Source organism: Diadema antillarum, unplaced genomic scaffold (genome assembly GCF_040938485.1).
Source record: "Diadema antillarum isolate AM-2024a unplaced genomic scaffold, OU_Dant_1.0 seq00000742_RagTag, whole genome shotgun sequence".
Classification (NCBI taxonomy): domain Eukaryota; kingdom Metazoa; phylum Echinodermata; class Echinoidea; order Diadematoida; family Diadematidae; genus Diadema; species Diadema antillarum.
In genome coordinates this window covers 125,371-143,619 of record NW_027271639.1, presented here as the reverse complement: position 1 = coordinate 143,619, position 18,249 = coordinate 125,371, and the positions used below count along the sequence as shown (strand labels likewise).

The window sequence follows — 18,249 nt, the reverse complement described above, 5'->3', positions numbered from 1 at the left end:
TAAGGATCCACACCACAAAATTCATTGTGCTGATCTACTTTTGATGCCATCTTACTGTGTGTTTATTTTATTCCTGTGTGACTGCACTTGAGGTGGCAGCCCCAAAATTTTCTGGCTGCAGAATAATATTTACCCCCGTATAAACACAGAATTACGTGCCTATCTCTCTTTCTCTCTGTAGTGGGGTCTCTCGGTGGAAACCAGGATGCTATATCATCACTAAATTCCATGGAAACAATAACACGACTCTTACTTCATCATTGCCTCACGCAGCTGTCACAATAATTTCTTGGGCAAGGATGAAAAAATGGGAAGATATGCCGCACATATGTCTTCTGGTGTTTAGACATTTCAAAACTGGACTGTCAAACCATATCAAGTCAAAGGTGGTACACCCACACATACTTTATTGTTGTTGTTGTTGTTGTCAAGTGGTTGAACATGCAACTCACTTGTTCTTTAATTCTCCTTCTCCCATACCCAATCACCCCTCCCAAGCCCCCTTTAAGCAAAAGCAACAACAACAAAAATACACTCTTTTTCACTTTAATGTAACACCAAAACAAAATGGAAATGAATTAAAGGCCCAATCAGGTTTTGACAAGACCTCAGAGTAGTGAGCACTGTTTCATTCACAACTCTAGCTGAAAAAGAAAAGAAAACAAGGAAAAGTAGAAATTACGCGGTGCGTAATATATGTCCCCGCCGGAAGTAGCATTTAGTAGCAAAATGTACAATATAGGTAAAAAGATGAAGGTCAAAGGTCAAAGAAGTCAAAGGTCAAAATTCTATGTAGAAGTTTTGAAGCCCTCACCTAGTGCCATCACATAAAGCAAACGGAATCGAAATCGGGTTAGAAATGGCGAAGGAGTAGCATTTTGTAGCCAATGTACAATATAGGTAAAAAAATCAAGGTCAAAGGTCAAAGAAGTCAAAGGTCAAAATTCTGTGTAGAAGTTTTGAAGCCCTCACCTAGTGCCATCACATAAAGCAAACGGAATCGAGATTGGGTTAGAAATGGCGAAGGAGTAGCATTTGGTAGCAAAATGTACAATACACGTCAAAAATCAAGGTCAAAGGTCAAAGAAGTCAAAGGTCAAAATTCTGTGTAGAAGTTTTGAAGCCCTCACCTAGTGCCATCACATAAAGCAAACGGAATTGAAATTGGGTTACAAATGGCGAAGGAGTAGCATTTTGTAGCAAAATGTACAATATAGGTCAAAAATCAAGGTCAAAGGTCAAAGAAGTCAAAGGTCAAAATTCTGTGTAGAAGTTTTGAAGCCCTCACCTAGTGCCATCACATAAAGCAAACGGAATCAAAATCGGGTTAGAAATGGCGAAGGAGTAGCATTTTGTAGGCAATGTACAATATAGGTCAAAAATCAAGGTCAAAGGTCAAAGAAGTCAAAGGTCAAAATTCTGTGTAGAAGTCTTGAAGCCCTCACCTAGTGCCATCATATAAAGCAAACGGAATCAAAATCGGGTTAGAAATGGCGAAGGAGTAGCATTTTGAAGCAAAATGTACAATATAGGTCAAAGGTCAAGGTCAAAGGTCACAACTGCAATTCTGTATAGAAGTTTCAAAGCTCTCATGTAGTGCTATCATATAAAGCAAACAGAATCAAAATCGGGTTAGAAATGGCGAAGGAGTAGCATTTTGAACATTTTGATCACACACGGACGCACACACGGACGCACACACGGACGGACGGACGGACGGACGGACACACGGACACACACACGTACGGAGCCCGTTTCATAGTCCCCTGCTCGAACTCGTTCGGCGGGGACAAAAAGATTTGTTTTTAATTGAAAGTAATTGATTCATGCATAAGGGAATATTAAAATGAAATATTTAAATAGAATAACAGCAATTGATGGTACTTTTCTCTATCATAATCATATCACTGAAAAGAAAGAAAAAAAAAACATGTGCACAATTTCTCAGTTCATAATCTGAGACCATGTGATTGTAGGATTTCCATATTTCAAATAGGCCTACAAACTGTTTGCTTTTTGTTGAAGCAACAAAAATAGCAAAACTACATATAGAAAAAAAAAATGGCTCTTCACATGGATGGAAATATAACAATGAATGCATAATGGTCACTTAAGCAACCTGTTTTGCTTGCACAGCCCTGCCTAATATCTTACATATTATCACATTTACTTGCTTCACGGCACATTTAGTTTGACTACCCTCTGAGATGTGTGGAATGTTCTGCAAAATCATCTAAATCAATTCAAAGCTAAATATTGTTATTCAAACAAATAATCTAAGCCTTAGAAAGTAATGAGATATATTTTCTTTTTCGGTAACACAAACCAGGTCATCAATTTGTGAATCTACCCTCCTCCTGCACATTTTCTTAGTTGTTTTGTGATAGGGTAAGAAGGAGAAAATGCAACAATATACTGTATCTGGTATCTATATCATTCATTGAAAGTTTCTACAATCTGACCTTTTTTTTTTTTTAGAATACTTAATTTCACAAAAAATCTTGCTATTATCATTATCATGGTATTTCCATTTGTATTATATCCTTTGAGAACTTGCTGAAATAGATTGAAATTTAAACAGAAATTAAAAAGGAAAAAGACAAGCACATCCCCTCCCCCACAAAAAATTTAAAGGGATGGTGTAGTATTCATTGAGGTGAGGATTCAGCTTTTTACCTTGTTAGTTTGACGAGATACTAAGAAAGCACTTTATAAGACTTTACAAGCAATTCTAAGAGGAATTCAAAATTTATTTGATGAAAATAAGGTCTGAAATGGCTGCAAAATCCAAAAACAAAGAAAACAAAGTGATCCTAATAAAAGGTGGGACCCAACTTTTATTAGGATTGCTTTGTTTTGGATATCACAGCCATTTCAAAACCAATTTTCATCAAATTCATCAAATTAATTTTGAATTCTTTTTAAAATTTTATACTCTGTCATGTTTCATAAGAGCTTTCTCATTATCTCCACACAAAAAAAAATAATCATCAAGAAAACTGAAGCCCCATCTCAACCGAAACTGTACCATCCCTCTGAGGAAATGTATCATGTTTTTTTTTTTGATGGAAAGAAACTATTGAACAAGAAATAAGAAAAAAAAGGCACAGACATCACAGTCAGAAGGCTCTGTGCCAGGTCACCTACCTGAGATATGAGCCTCCTGTCCAGTGGACGCATGCACAGCAGCCTCCGGGTAGGCAGGGAGGAGGGAGGAATCAGACGGGTTTCGCTGCGTGATCACATGCTTTCCCCTGCCAACGGGGCACGTCTCATTGTAAGCAGCTGTAGCGAGGTGGGAGAGCAATCCAGGAGGAAAAACATACACAGTCATTCAGACAGACAAACAGACAGACAGACAGACACATGAACATAATAATGGAGAGCAAAATATTGGTGTACATCACTGACTGCTGCCATGTCATACTTCATATGAAACTTGGTGCTCGTGTATGACAGCTGTTTTGAGGATAGTAAGAGGAAGACACAGTAGTTAAGTGTTGGTGGTGATGCTGCCCCATCTGGTCAATCTTACCTCTCCATTCCTGCCATGTCATCAGGGGCATGGCTGACAGGATTACTCTGCCATTTGATAGAACTGTGACATACATCCATGTTGCAGCCCATCATCATATCACAGAATGTATAGCTTCAAAGAAATTTTGTTCTCCAACCCTCGACAAATCCCCTTCCCTTTTTGCACAAGTCCACAGCATGAATTAAGATAATACAATGTATATGTGGAGAATAAAGTTACAACTAGTTCAAGTTCGAATTTATTCATTTTTCCACAACTATAAGAGTATAATTCTGGTAATGTGTTGAGAGCTCCTAAGGATACAAGCTAATACATTCACCAGCTAATGACCTACATGTTTCTTTCTTTAACCATTCAAAAGAGAGTCTGAAGTGAGCAAGAGAAGCCTCATTATAGAAAATTACATGATTATTTTGTCCATAATTAGTGTTTATTGCATCATTAAATAGATTAATTACAAACATTGCAATATATCAAAGATGTACTGAGATATCTCATTCAATGTTACACACTTATAGAAATATAATGTAGACAAATGGAAGCATAACATGTGCACAAGGTTACAGATTGAATATCATTACTATTTGCAATTCAAAGGATGAAACTCTCCAAAACCAATGTGTCGTGAATTACACTTGTCTTATCATTACTTCCAAATTTGAATTACATTTATTCTTCTCCCCTCGCTGTCATATGTAAAAGCCTCTCATTGTGACCTTCCCAAGGCTGCCAAAATTGAATGAAATGCAAATTTCTTTGCTGAGTCTTATGGTAATGAGATTTGATACCCTAAAATGATTTTGTATCTTGTAACTGATGGAGGGATGGCTTTGATTGTCAAGTATAACACTTTGAGCAGTACATTGTTAATCATCAAGACAAAAGACCATGACTTATCAAAATTCTTACAAAATGCACATATGCCTAGAGTTTGAAGTAGAAAACAATCAATAAAGAGAGGAAGGTCGAGGGGGGGGGGGAGGATGAGGGGAATAAAACAAACAGGTGAGTCAGAAGAAACTCACCCGTGCCAGACTGGGGACAGATCATCAGGTCGCAGTCATCGCCCCATCCCGCCCCGACGGTGCAGCAGCATTCCTGTTTGGTGACATTGGATCCCAGAAGGTCAGAGCAGAGGTTCAGGGGGTCAGCGATACTGCCATAGCACTCCTTCCTGTCTGCCTCCACTGGACATTTAGAGAAAAGAAAAACACAAAAACAAGCATGACTGGCACAATCCTCTTGTTTCCATGGTGATGCTAATACCTTAAAACTTACACTTAAGCTTGTAAAGCTGTATATATCATGAGTTCCCTAACTGTTTGACCATGGGCGGTAGGGTCCATGGTCGGACATTCTTCATATCTGGGTGTTGTGCTTTTTGTACCTTCTGCCACATTGTGTGAGTTACATTTTTGGAAATCCTCATTTCGTGCAAATTCTACTTTCAAACTCTTCTGCGGAAATGAGAGATTTTGTGTGATTCAGCATCTTCCAAGAAAAAGAAAGTTTACCCCTTCTCACAAAAATGCAAGAACAACCACACTGATCTATCAAAGTGAACAAAAGTGAAAACTAAGAATAAGGTCAAAGGTCAAAGGTATAGATTAAACATACATACATACATACACACATGCATACACACATGCACGCATGAATACAAACTTTATTAATTGATAGGCGGGTAGATAGACAGGTAGATAGATAGACAGACAGACAGACAGACAGATATATAGATAGATATACAGATGGATAGATGATACAAAGATAGATAGATACTGAGTAGATAAATAGAGAGATACATAGGTACGCAGAAAGATAGGCAGACAGATAGATATAGATAGATAGATAGATAGATAGATAGATAGATAGATAGATAGATAGATAGATAGATAGATGATAGATAGATATGAAGAGTTTGTTCGCAAAAACCGATAAGTCCATATTAAATTTGCCAAATGGAGATATTTGCGATTAAAGGTCAAGGAAAATAAAGAAAATAATAAGAAAATTTTTTGAACATCAAAAATGAACTTCAAAAATGTACCTTTATTATGTAGTGACCAATATATCATTTAAAAGGTATTATTTTGTACTTTATGACAGAGATCGTACTTCAAAATCTTCAAAAATGGACTTATCGGTTTTTGCAAACAAACTCTTCATATGTAGGTAGATAGATGGGTAGACATATAGGCTGAAATTGAGACACTCTGAGAATTTGACTCATGGTATTCATGGTGACGTGTTTAAACCTCTGTCCCAATAGACTTCATTTGAGCCATTAATTCTGTGCACCTCACTGGGGTATCTGGTTTACAGATACCGAGCACTACACGTCTAACCACATCTCATGCTGGTTTTCCTCTCTAATTTCTCTGGAGTACATCCCATCAAACATACTCCCACCAAAGCACTGAAAAAAAATCCACTGAAACATAAAGCTGTGGTGACTCCTTAAAGGTATAAAGAAAACACACTAATATCTGCAACATGGTTTCTATTGGTACAATAGTTAATAGTGCAGCTACCCCTCTTGACATGCATTTATCTTTAACAGCATAATAAAAAGGTTTTCTGTAGAAATGTTACACATTTCATGATTTGTGTTCCACATATCCATGAGTTCATTACACAAAGCCAAACTAAAAACTCATATGTTAAATGTATGCATAAATAGAAGTATGTTCATCAAGAGCAGCTTGGTGCAAACTGTAATGATTAGGCCATTATTTGCTTCTTCAAGTAACATATTTTTTTCCTCTAGCTGGACAAAATAAGAAGATTATTTTGTATTTTGCAAGTCAGACAGGTCTTGGGAAGGAGAAACTGCAGTGAAAATGGATCATACAGGTAAACCAGTCTCTCACCATTAAACCCATCAAATCATATAAAAAAATGGAAAAGTGGCTGTAAGAGGATTGGTGGGGCTGGGGGTGGGGGTGGGAAGAGTTACATGACTACACTCACCAATCTCTGGTTCCCCCTGCGAGGCAGCGAGGCAAGCCTGGGTCCCACTGTCGTAGACCAACCCGCCCTGGCAGATGCACTGGTAGGAACCGACTTCGTTGACGCAGATGGCATCAGGTCCGCAAAGGGGTGTTTCCCGTGCCTGACCACATTCATCCACATCTGCAAAAAATCAAGTTCAAGCTCAATGACATTTATTTCCAGCAAAAATGAATATATATATATATATATATATATATATATATATATATATATATATAAGGACAAGCAACACACGGTCAATTTAATACTGCTGGGGGCACATCTCTTGAAGCCATCATCAACATCAACACACACACACACACACACACACAATCGTCAAAAATAAATCAAGAACAAAACAAAGAGCAAAGGATGTGTAAAACTAAACTTAATTGGTGCTCTGGATGATGTAGCAAACTTTTCAGGTCGCAAAAATGCCATTACACATTTCTATTTTCTCATTAAATACAGACATGCAGTTTGCCAATAAAGCTGATAAGTGACTGAGGAGGTTAACATTTTACAAACCTTCTAAGGAGTAATTGTGGATAACCTTAACGTCTCTGGTTCGAGCCTGTTGCCTGCAATGCAGCAGTTGTGCCCTTTGGCAAGGCATCTTATCTTTACTGCCAAGTTCTTTGCAAGGGACCAAACAATGTTGTCAGTCCAATGATACTGTGGAAGCTGTTATTTTCGCGTACTGATATTTTCGCAAATGACGTCACAGACATTTTCGCTATTTGACACCGATGCTATCGTTAACTCTGCCGCTTTTACTGCGCATGATGATAGTTTTGTATGTTATCAAATTTGCAAAAATTAAACCTTCGCAAAAATAACAGCTTTTACAGTAGTTTGCTCATGAGATTTAAGTCCAAAACAAATATCATAACTTATTATGGTTTATAAGCTCATGTATATATAAATTTATATAATATATAATGTTATATAACATTATATACGTCTGCATGAATGAATTTACTTCAATTATATCTTTTTATGAAATGCACATCATCTGAGTTGCACACATTAGAAAATTTAATTTGACAGACATGTCATCCCACAAGCGTATGTAATTCTTTGCATTTAGCTTTTGAAATAATCTTCAGCTAGTTCTGTAATACCTCTCTCAATTACACTGGCCTAGGATATATCACGCACCCTCTGGAATGGTTTGCCATTTGTGACCAGAGAGCCATACCTTTTTGTACGAGAAGTTCCATATAAAATATCAATATTCACAATTTTGTAAAAGGTCTCCATGAAAATTCGTTTCCATGCATGATCCTTTAACAGCAGCTTGGCAAACATTTGGGTATAAACGCATAATCATTACAAGGCTGAAATTCCTCCCTTAAGATGCGGCAGCTCCCCCCTGCTTAGTCACAAAGTGGGAGCAACGACTCCTACAAAGTGCACCTTTGGAGCAACTGGGGGTTATAAAACATGCACTATAGTGAAACCACTCGGACAAAATGGCTTTGGTGCGGTGGCTGTTTGCATGAGCAAGTGCTGCTCGTTTCATTAAACAAGACAAGACAAAATCCATAACTTTAAAGTTACATAGCACCGGGAATTCATGGCCTGCCTCGCCTTAGATTGAAGGGGAAACCAGAGACCACATCTGTGAGAAACATGGGGGACTGAAAAACCAAAACTCCTTTGGGGCCAACTGGAAAAAAAAAGGCAATAAAAAAAGTTTTGGCTTGCCAAGGAAAATGTTAGTCAGCAAATGAAGACATCAATCTATCATGGAAAGGAAATAGGTGTCCTTATACAGCTATTGTTTCTGGAAGAGCTAGGTATGGAAAAAAAGTGGAGAGGGGGGAGGAGAATGGTTAAAAAGCCAGAATCACCTCATGGGGGAAGTACAGGAAGGGGGGGGGGGGGGTCAAAAACTTTTTTCAGGCTGAGGAGTTTTTCTGGGGTTCACTAGGTTGGCCTTGCATTTCTGGCTGGTCACTCACAGTCTGATCCTTCTTTTTCAAGGGGTTTCACAAAGAGGGATAGTAGAAGCAATCATCATCCTCGCATCATGACAGAACATCAAATGACACAGCCTTTTAGGACACATGATGACAACTTCAGCAAAGATTCTTAAAAAGCACTTTCACGGTGTGCCTGGAAATGATTTGATTTCACATTCATGTAGGTCTGGATCGCACATGTGGTTTTCCATACACTTGAAATCATACATTCAGAAGGAAACAAACTATAAATGAGGGAATCTACTACAGGGGATGTCTATGCTTTCTGAAGGTAGTATAGGAGGAGCTTTACAGGTGACTGTTATATTCAAATACAACGTCGTCAGGTATGCAAATCCAGCTGACGTTTGGAGTTGGCCGGGGAGTTAGAATAGTATGTTTCAAGAACAATATGAACGGTCATGATCCTAGTACTCATGAGAGCAGTGGAAGCTGTCAAGCGTTTGCTATCTACGTACGACACACTGCAACGATAAATGTCTTCTGTGTTCTTTCATTCTTTATCCAAAAAAAAATCTATTAATCTCGTTTTTAACCATCTGCTTGCTACATTTATTTCCTGTCCATAAGTTTTGTGTGTGACATTAAATTGTGCACATTTGACTTATTGGCACAGAATGGGTTAAAGAATATAAAGTAAGGTGAAAGGAAAAATGCATCCATCACAAATATAAATATCGAAAACAGTTTATTGAGCAACAATAAAAAGAAAACAATAGCATGTCATATGCACTACATGGTGACATGGGGATGTCATTTCCTCACTTATGGCTCGTATACCAAATGCCATCAGGAACTAAGGCTATTCACTGCAAAAGCAACACAACCAGTATGCACTATAGAAGAAAAAAATATGATAACATAAAGCAAATGTGCATTTCACTTGTTGCTGGAGCAACATTTGTATTTGCTATAGGTTGGTGATTCCAGAAACAACCTGCATCTTTTGTTTTGAGGAGTGTTCTAACTCACCAATGCAGCCCTCCTCCGATGGGTGTGATGTAAACCCCCTGGGACAGACACAGCGGAAAGAGCCCTCTGTGTTGATGCAACGTCCGTGTTCACATGCGTTCTGCGACTCGCACTCATCAACATCTAAAATGGGGAGGGGCAGAGTAGGATGGGAGTAAAGTATGTTTTAACATATTAATGTTAATTGGTTCTGATTTAACAGGCACTGACATGCAAAGTGTACATGATATTTATTCAGCTGACCCCATCAAAGTATGTACTTTACAGCACTGTACTCATATCATTTTTTTTTAGCATTACACCAAACATTGTGTACCACTTACACCTTACATATTCTTGCCGCCATGAGAGAGAAGGTAGTATCAAGAAAAAAAAAATCAGTTTGAATGAAAGTGCCAAGATTGAAGTGAACAGCTTATTACAGAACAGTCAAAAAAAGAAATTGAATTAGACAAGTAAAATAGGAAACACATACATATCATCAAATTGACTTCAATTATGTCTTCTAGATGTTTCTTAACCCTAATCCCACCGGGGTTTTTGAGGGACTTGAAACCATGGGGGGGGGGGGGGGGGGCCCAAACCATCTCGGTCAGATCTCGGTCGTGGATCACGCGATCCTCGCGAAAATTTGAACTAAGGTAAAGGCCAATGTAATCTACAAGACTGTATAGTTAGATTTTTCAAATTTTAATTTATGTATTTTATATCAATTAATTTATGCTAATTTATGCAAAAAAAATTTGCCTATAAATAAACAAATAAAGCTCCAAGACTTCTAATTTTTGGTTAACATATTCTTTTCGATATCCTCAACTAAATATTGAAGCAAAAATTCGGCTTCATAATCATTTCTTATGTATTTTATTGTTCATTGAATTTCTTATGTATTTCTTTGTGTTTTACTTTTTGTTTTTGTTTGTTTTTTTTGACAAAATTTGTCGCAGAAACTTTTTAAAGCATAATCAGGCTAAAATAAATCATTATCAGCCATTGAAAGTAGAAATATTCATTTTTATATGAATTAATTGCAAAAACACAATTTACATTGGATTAGTACACAAAATCATGTTTTTGAGCAATTTTTGGGTCGACGAATTTTTTTCAAAGGGGCGTGGCTTCAAAACAGTATGCCCGGGAGTGACAAATTTGGTCTCAAAAGTTGTGCGATACTTAAAAGAAAAAAGTCATAAAATGTCGCGGCGAGAGCATCATGCGTTGCGGAATAATCACGCGAAACTCGAGGGGGCCAAAATGCCCCCCCCCCCCCCCCCGGTGGGAATAGGGTTAATAACCAAAGATGTAGTATTAGGCCTACTCATCAATTTACAGTATGGATCAATTCTAGTTTTAGGTTGTCTCACATGAAATACTTTGATTTGAAACTTTAACATTATGCCGACAAAGAAATCATAGCCAAAAAGGTGTCATTTAGAGGTACATGGATGATTACCTATGCATCTCTGGAAACTAATGTCATATCGGTAGCCGTTGGCACAGTCAGTCCTCGAACAGTGATAGCTCCCTCGTGTGTTGAGACAGGCATATTCTCCACAGGGATTGAAGTTCCGGCTGGTACACTCGTTCACGTCTGACGGCAGGTGGTTAAACGAGACAGACACAAATTCAAAACAGTTATCATCTATAATGATCCATACTTTCAGTTCGCGGTGGATGCCATCTGATCATTTTGTTTGGCAAAGACAAAATTGTGTGTGCATGTGTGTCTGTCTGTCTGCGTGTAGAGTGGTGAGAATGTTACCCGGTAAATGTCCTAGTTTCTCAGAAATGCTTGTTTGCCACAAGCTTACAAGCTGTCACACTATCAAGGACAGTTCAGGTTGAAAAGAGGATAACTCATTTGATAAAATGTCAAAAAAGTGTCATTGCAGCAAGACGAATGTGAGGAAGACAACAATATGCTGAACAAGAGACCCGCGGGTCTAGCGCTCACCTGAGTATCGCAAGTTCACCTTTCACGCAGTCACTAATCTAAATTATTCACAGCTCTACCAAAATTTGACCAGGCACTCTCAAGTAGAAGATGAAAATGTACAATAAGGTCCCATTTTTTTAAAGATTCCTTAATTTGGGGGGATTGGGGCCCCCTGGGGCCCTCTGGGTGGGGCATGGTGCTCATTTTGATAAATTGTGATCCTGATCCCCTAGGGATGCTACTTGCCAAGTTTGACGAAAATCCATCATGAGGTTTTCAGGAAGAAGATGAAAATGTACAATTTAGGCCCCCATTTGGACCTTCCCAACCACCCCCCCCCCTCCCCGAGGGGCACCCCTGGATCTCCTATGAACAAACTTGAAACTACAGTCATTAATGTACTCACTCATAGTATTATCTTAGCTCTATAACTTCTGATACTAGAGAAGATTTTAAAAGATTCCTTCATTTTGGGGGTGTGGGCCCCCCGGGGGCCCCCTGGGTGGGGCATGGTGCCCATTTTAACAAATTGAGATCCTAACCCCTTAGGGATGCTACCTGCCAAGTTTGGTGAAAATGGGTCATGGGGTTCTCAAGAAGATAAAAATGTACAATTTAGGCCCCATTAGGATCCCTCCTCACCCCCCTCCCCTGGGTCCCAAGGGGGGCACCCCTGATTCTGCCATGAACAAACTTGAAACTACAGTCATTAATGTACAAACTCATAGTATTAACTTAGCTCTATCACTTATGGTTCTAGAGAAGAAGATTTTTACAGATTCCTTAATTTTGGGGGGTTTGGGCCCCCTGGGGCCCCCTGGGTGGGGCATGGTGCCCATTTTAACAAATTGGGTTCCTAACCCCCTAGGGATGCTAGCTGCCAAGTTTGGTGAAAATGGGTCATGGGATTCTTAAGAAGAAAATGAAAATGTACAATATAGGCCCCATTAGAACCCCTCCCCACCCCCCTCCCCTGGGTCCCAAGGGGGGCACCCCTGATTCTGCCATGAACAAACTTGAAACTACAGTCATCAATGTACTAACTCATAGTATTAACTTAGCTCTATCACTTCTGGTTCTAGAGAAGAAGATTTTTACAGATTCCTTAATTTTGGGGGGTTTGGGCCCCCTGGGGCCCCCTGGGTGGGGCATGGTGCCCATTTTAACAAATTGGGTTCCTAACCCCCTAGGGATGCTAGCTGCCAAGTTTGGTGAAAATGGGTCATGGGATTCTTAAGAAGAAGATGAAAATGTACAATATAGGCCCCATTAGAACCCCTCCCCACCCCCCTCCCCTGGGTCCCAAGGGGGGCACCCCTGATTCTGCCATGAACAAACTTGAAACTACAGTCATCAATGTACTAACTCATAGTATTAACTTAGCTCTATCACTTCTGGTTCTAGAGAAGAAGATTTTTACAGATTCCTTAATTTTGGGGGGTTTGGGCCCCCTGGGGGCCCCCTGGGTGGGGCATGGTGCCCATTTTAACAAATTGAGTTCCTAACCCCCTAGGGATGCTACCTGCCAAGTTTGATGAAAATCGGTCTTGGGGTTTTCAAGAAGAAGATGAAAATGTAAAAAGTTTACGCACGACGCACGACGGACGACGGACGACGGACGACGGACGACGGACGACGGACGACGGACGACGGACGACGGACGACGCACGACGGACGCCGGACGAAGGGCGATCGCAATAGCTCACTTGAGCCTTTGGCTCAGGTGAGCTAATAAAAAACCAATACTGGTATTTGCTTCGCTTGACTGACAAAGGTGACTTGCCAGTCGAGTTGCTAAAGAATGAATGATGATTGTATCCAACTTAGCAGTGTAGAATTCTAAGGAAAGATGGAGAGCTATTACTGCCATGATTACACATCTACACAGGGGAGGTGATTTGGATAAAAGAAAACATTAAAATGAGTTACCAACAAGAACAAAACTATGCAGACCGAAGCATAAAATAGCACTGAACTATTTTCACTCCTCTCAATCAATGACACCAAATCTCCTCTTGCACTCTCAGCATGCTTAATGAAACGTTCAGCTCTAATCTTCTGATGACAAGATTTGTGAGAAAGGAAAGGAGAAACGTGAAAAAACAAATAAACATTAATTCCCTGTCTATGTAACTGTAGAACATTGTGGAAGATTGAGATTGTCTTTATACATCATCTTGAATTATATACTACACTGAGAGTCAAATGGATTAGGTATTTTTGGAAGTCTTCACATCATTCAGATAGGTCTAAGGCTTTAAGAGAGCATATCTTCAAAAAAGGTGCAAATCCTATGCCAGCCCCATCCCCCCCTACACACACACACACACACACACACACAAACACACGCATACACACAAGTGACACAACAACAAACACATTAAGGCACTGTCATCTTTTTTTCTTTTTACTGGATGTGAAACATTACTTTTGCATCTGAGCCAAAAATGTATGTATAATTATTGTCACTGTGTATTCCAATTTGCTGAAAATCATTTGCAGTGCATTGAATTATCTACCTTTGTTCTATTCAAACGCGCACTTTTATATACATTCCTACCATGTACAATGATTAGATTATACCCAAAGTCTATTCTGAGGTCAAAAGTCACCGTATCAGCTTCTACGTGACTGCAACAGGGGAGTGATGACTCCAAGTTCCTCTAGTAATGCTTGTGACTGTCATAACATTTTGGCAAAGTGGAAATACTGGGGTGGATTTATGAGAAAAATTGGACAAAACCAAAAACATAGAACAATTTCACATGGCTCACACTCAAAGCAGAAAAGACTCCGAAGCAGTTTGTCTGAAGTTTTGAATCGGCTGGCTTGTCACGTTAAGTCAATCCTTTACAAAAATCTGATCATTCTGATTGCCATCAGATATGAATATGATATTGTTATCTGTGTGATGCTGTTTAGATGCCTTGCATCACAGAATAATAATATGAAGATTTGCTCCTGAAAGTTCAAAAAATGGGGGAAAGTTCATAAAATTTCATTTTTTTCATTTCAATTTATTTTCATATTTCTCACATATATCACAATAAAGTATATAAATACGAAAATTATACAAAACATAATTCAGATGAGACTTCATCAGAATGTACAGAAGTTTGATTTGGTATAAACACGAGGTCTGTATGCATGCGAATTACACTGTGGTCATAATGCGAAAAAAAAATATGATGGGGCCTGCGTAAAAGCATGTGAAATGGACACAGCACACACATCATTGTTCTCACTTATCATATTATCAACCTTTGTTTTTCCTTGTGGAGATGAGTCACGGTTTGTCACGATGCCACACTGAAAGAAAAACATTTCCCAGATATCAGACCTATCTCCTGATGTAGTGCGAAAGTGTCTCAAAGTTTTGGCATCTCTTTTGACTATAGTTCACAGAATATATTTTGCCATGTGGGTCTATGAAGCTGACGCTACAAAACAAACTTGCAGGGCTGGCTTTGTCCCACTCTTTTGGAGATCAGGGACATTGGGGTTGACTTCAGAAAGTCAAGTGGCTTGGGAGGAGGACCTAATTTTCCACATTTCATGCTGAGAGCAGACTTCATGAATTGTCTCCCGGTGACAACTTTCACTTTCGTTTCAAATCAATTCCACATCTTCTTGAGGAGACAGGGAGGAGGGAGAATTGGATTCGGCGCTTTTGTCTCAGAATCAGGCCGGCTACAATCACATTATTGTGATGTCATTGAGGGAATGTCTCTTCCCCTCCCCATCCATCCCCTCCTCCCTCCTCCCCCCCCCCCCCCCCCCCCCCCCCCCCCCCCGCCATCAGTTTATACTCAGGAGACGAAAACATGTTATTCCTTAGCTGATATCTGAATCAGAATCTGAAAATGATGTTCCCCTAAAAAAAGAAAAATGGGGACAGAAAATTAGGCTCTCAACATGTCAAATTAGCTGCGACATCCATCGCCATCTCCCGCCTCACAAACAGGAATGCTACTAATTGCTGGACAAATAAAACCAGACTCCTGTGTGTTGTTTTTAAAGTTATCTCATTGTCAGTACGGTGGAGGGAAATGAGCTTATATACTTTGCCCCTTTTCTCAAGAAGTGTAATTCAATATGAAATTGTGAAACAATGGTTTCAACTCTCTCTTCAGGAATTTGAGGAATGCTTTATTTGTGATCTTAAAGTACAATTCCACATCATGTTCTCGTTAGAATTTGTGTATTGAGAAAAAAGAAAGACAGTGAAATGTTAATAATGGCTAATTATATGAATCTGTATTTTCAGGTCAATTATTACCCCAAACATCCCCCTTAAAGAATGATCACAAGGCACAATGCCACTCAAATAGAAAAAAAAATCTGGTTCAGCACAAAATACTTAGTTTGTGAATGACATGATGTTACACAATATATATAATCACAGACAGTAGGCATTGTTGTGTAGTGCTTCCTTGCATTGTTTTCAACTTCTGCACCAAATTATTTGATGGCATAAAAGATATATCACATTTGAACTGTTGCAAAATTCCATTTCCGCTCAATTTCCCTCATGATGTTTTGGTGTGGTGAATAGAAAAGCTACAAATAGAACTCTTCAATCTCCAATAACTTTTCCCCCTTTGAATAGCAATATTGCCCGGCTTCAATAACTTTGCATCGCTCCTTCAAGTAACAGAGTAACACTTTTGTGTTCATATATTGCTGGAGTAAATCTATCACTATATTTATTCATTTGACTTTGTATGCTTCAATATTTGGTCAGATCTTATTGTTTGAGATATGTAAAACTAAAACCTCCATAATACAATTAAAAAGGTCACTTTCATTTTCGAAGTGCTATTATATCATACATGATGAGGCAAAGAGTTAGGAAAATTATAGACCCTATATTTCATATTCAAATGGCAACCTTAACCATTATATGGTTAGTTTAATATTGAAATGGGGAGGGGTTACCTGATAACGGAGAAATGTCATCACACAAGAATGTCACAACAACACGGTCTCCTAGCAAACATCTGCACATAGCAAAATCCAGTAAACAACTGAATTCAATGTACTGCCATTAACCTTTCTCCATTTATACACCTTACCTGAAACGTGCAAATTTTCCAAAGACTGCAGATTTCCATCACAGCCCTCTAGGAATCGTATCTAAGTGTGAACAGACTGAAGGCTCTACAGTCTGTTGCGGGGTAACTAGCCATTCATGCATGGGGGTGGGGGAGGGGGGATTTAGGGGGAGAGGCAATCCACTCGTAGCAGCCCCATACCCATTAGGCCTACCCAGCAGACCAGATAAAGAGACCCAGAGAAAGAGAGAGAGGTAGACCCATTTAGGAACTTTTCAACTTGGCTCGCCTCATGTAGAGCCCACCCTCCACTGAGACAAGCTCGACACACACCGCTGCCTTCAAAACATACGTCTGTTTGCACGCTCCAGAAGAATGCTCGCCAGCCCTCCAGTGTAGCTCAGCTAATGCCGATATCAAACAGCAGTCACAAGAGATTGATTGTACAATGTAAAGTACAGAGCACAAAAGTACGATGGACGCACATTAAAGTAGACATTCTATTCACCCCGACATAAAGAAGTGGCCTTCGTTACTTTTTATTTCTTCTTTAAACCTGCCTTTTTCTCTTTTACTGCTGAAGAGAAATTTAGGTCTTTTATTTTCCACAACATCATACTGTATCCACTATTATAAAAGTACGCTATATATTATTTTTTATGATGTAGTCTTAACTCTCTTTATGATATCATGCTAAACACCTACCCCCCCCCCCATGTAGTTTTTTTTTTCATAATGTTCACATTTTCACCAAAACAGTCACTATGCCCGCATGTTAAAATGGAAATAAGAATGAAGATAAAACGAGTGCCTTGAGAAGTTGGCAAACACAAAGTTTTACATTGGAACTCACTTGTGTAAGCTTGGTGGCACTTTACGGGATTTCTGATACCTTGCCTAAATCAGGTCATATCATTGATCAAGTCTTCTTCTCACCATAATTGCCTATATTATTTTACAAATTACTTGGAAGAATTATGTCACAGCACATCTATCCCTCCGTGTGCCCACATCTTTAAAGGGATGGATAGTATTGGTTGAGATGAGGATTTAGCTTTCAACTTTTTGTGAGATACTTAGAGACCACTTTGTCTTTATGAAATGTTTACGAGCATACAATTTTAAAAGAAATTGATTAGTTTATTTGATGAACATAGGCTTTGAAATGGCTGAGATATCTAAAAACAAAGTTAAAAAAAGAGAGATCTTAGTAAAAGGTGGGTCCCATTTTTTATTAGGATTGCTTTGTTTTGGATATCTCAGCCATTTCAAAACCAATTTTCATCAAATAAACTTTGAATTCGTTTTAGAATTTTATGCTCTTTCACATTTCATAAGGGGTTTCTCATTATCTCATGAAAATTTTTAAAAACCTGCAGTTAGGTCTCAACCAAAACTATACCATCCCTTTAAAGCATTACTGATACAAATTACTTTTCAATGAAGTGGTAAATGACATTAAATTGAAATTGCATATGGGGGTGGATGGGGGGAGGGGAGGGGGCACGACACTTTGGCATTTCCTCATTCAGCACTTCATTCAGTGATATAAGACCTTTCTGTATGACTGCCATTGTACCAGAAGATCTCTCCATTACATTTTTCTTCTTCTTTTCAAGGCACCATCTCCCTTTTTGTCACATGGCTGCATAATTTTCGCCTCAATTCATCTGCAGACAGTATAGTTGGTATTTGAACAGCACAAGTGCTCATTCTTAAGCCATAAATCAATGAGTATCGCAGAAGACTCAGCAACCCCTCACCCATCCC

At 39.0% G+C, this 18,249-nt stretch overlaps 1 protein-coding gene across 1 annotated transcript in view; it reads right to left on the bottom strand.

Annotated features, from left to right (window-relative positions):
- The window catches only part of LOC139738447 (uncharacterized), a 116,597-nt gene that overhangs the window by 36,386 nt on the left and 61,962 nt on the right, over window positions 1-18,249 (bottom strand). The window contains exons 10-14 of the mRNA XM_071649068.1: window positions 10,943-11,080; window positions 9,490-9,612; window positions 6,509-6,670; window positions 4,564-4,725; window positions 3,148-3,285 (exon numbers count right to left, since the gene is read on the bottom strand). Of these exons, the coding sequence (XP_071505169.1) occupies window positions 3,148-3,285; window positions 4,564-4,725; window positions 6,509-6,670; window positions 9,490-9,612; window positions 10,943-11,080 (723 nt within the window). The remainder of the gene's footprint in view (window positions 1-3,147; window positions 3,286-4,563; window positions 4,726-6,508; window positions 6,671-9,489; window positions 9,613-10,942; window positions 11,081-18,249) is intronic.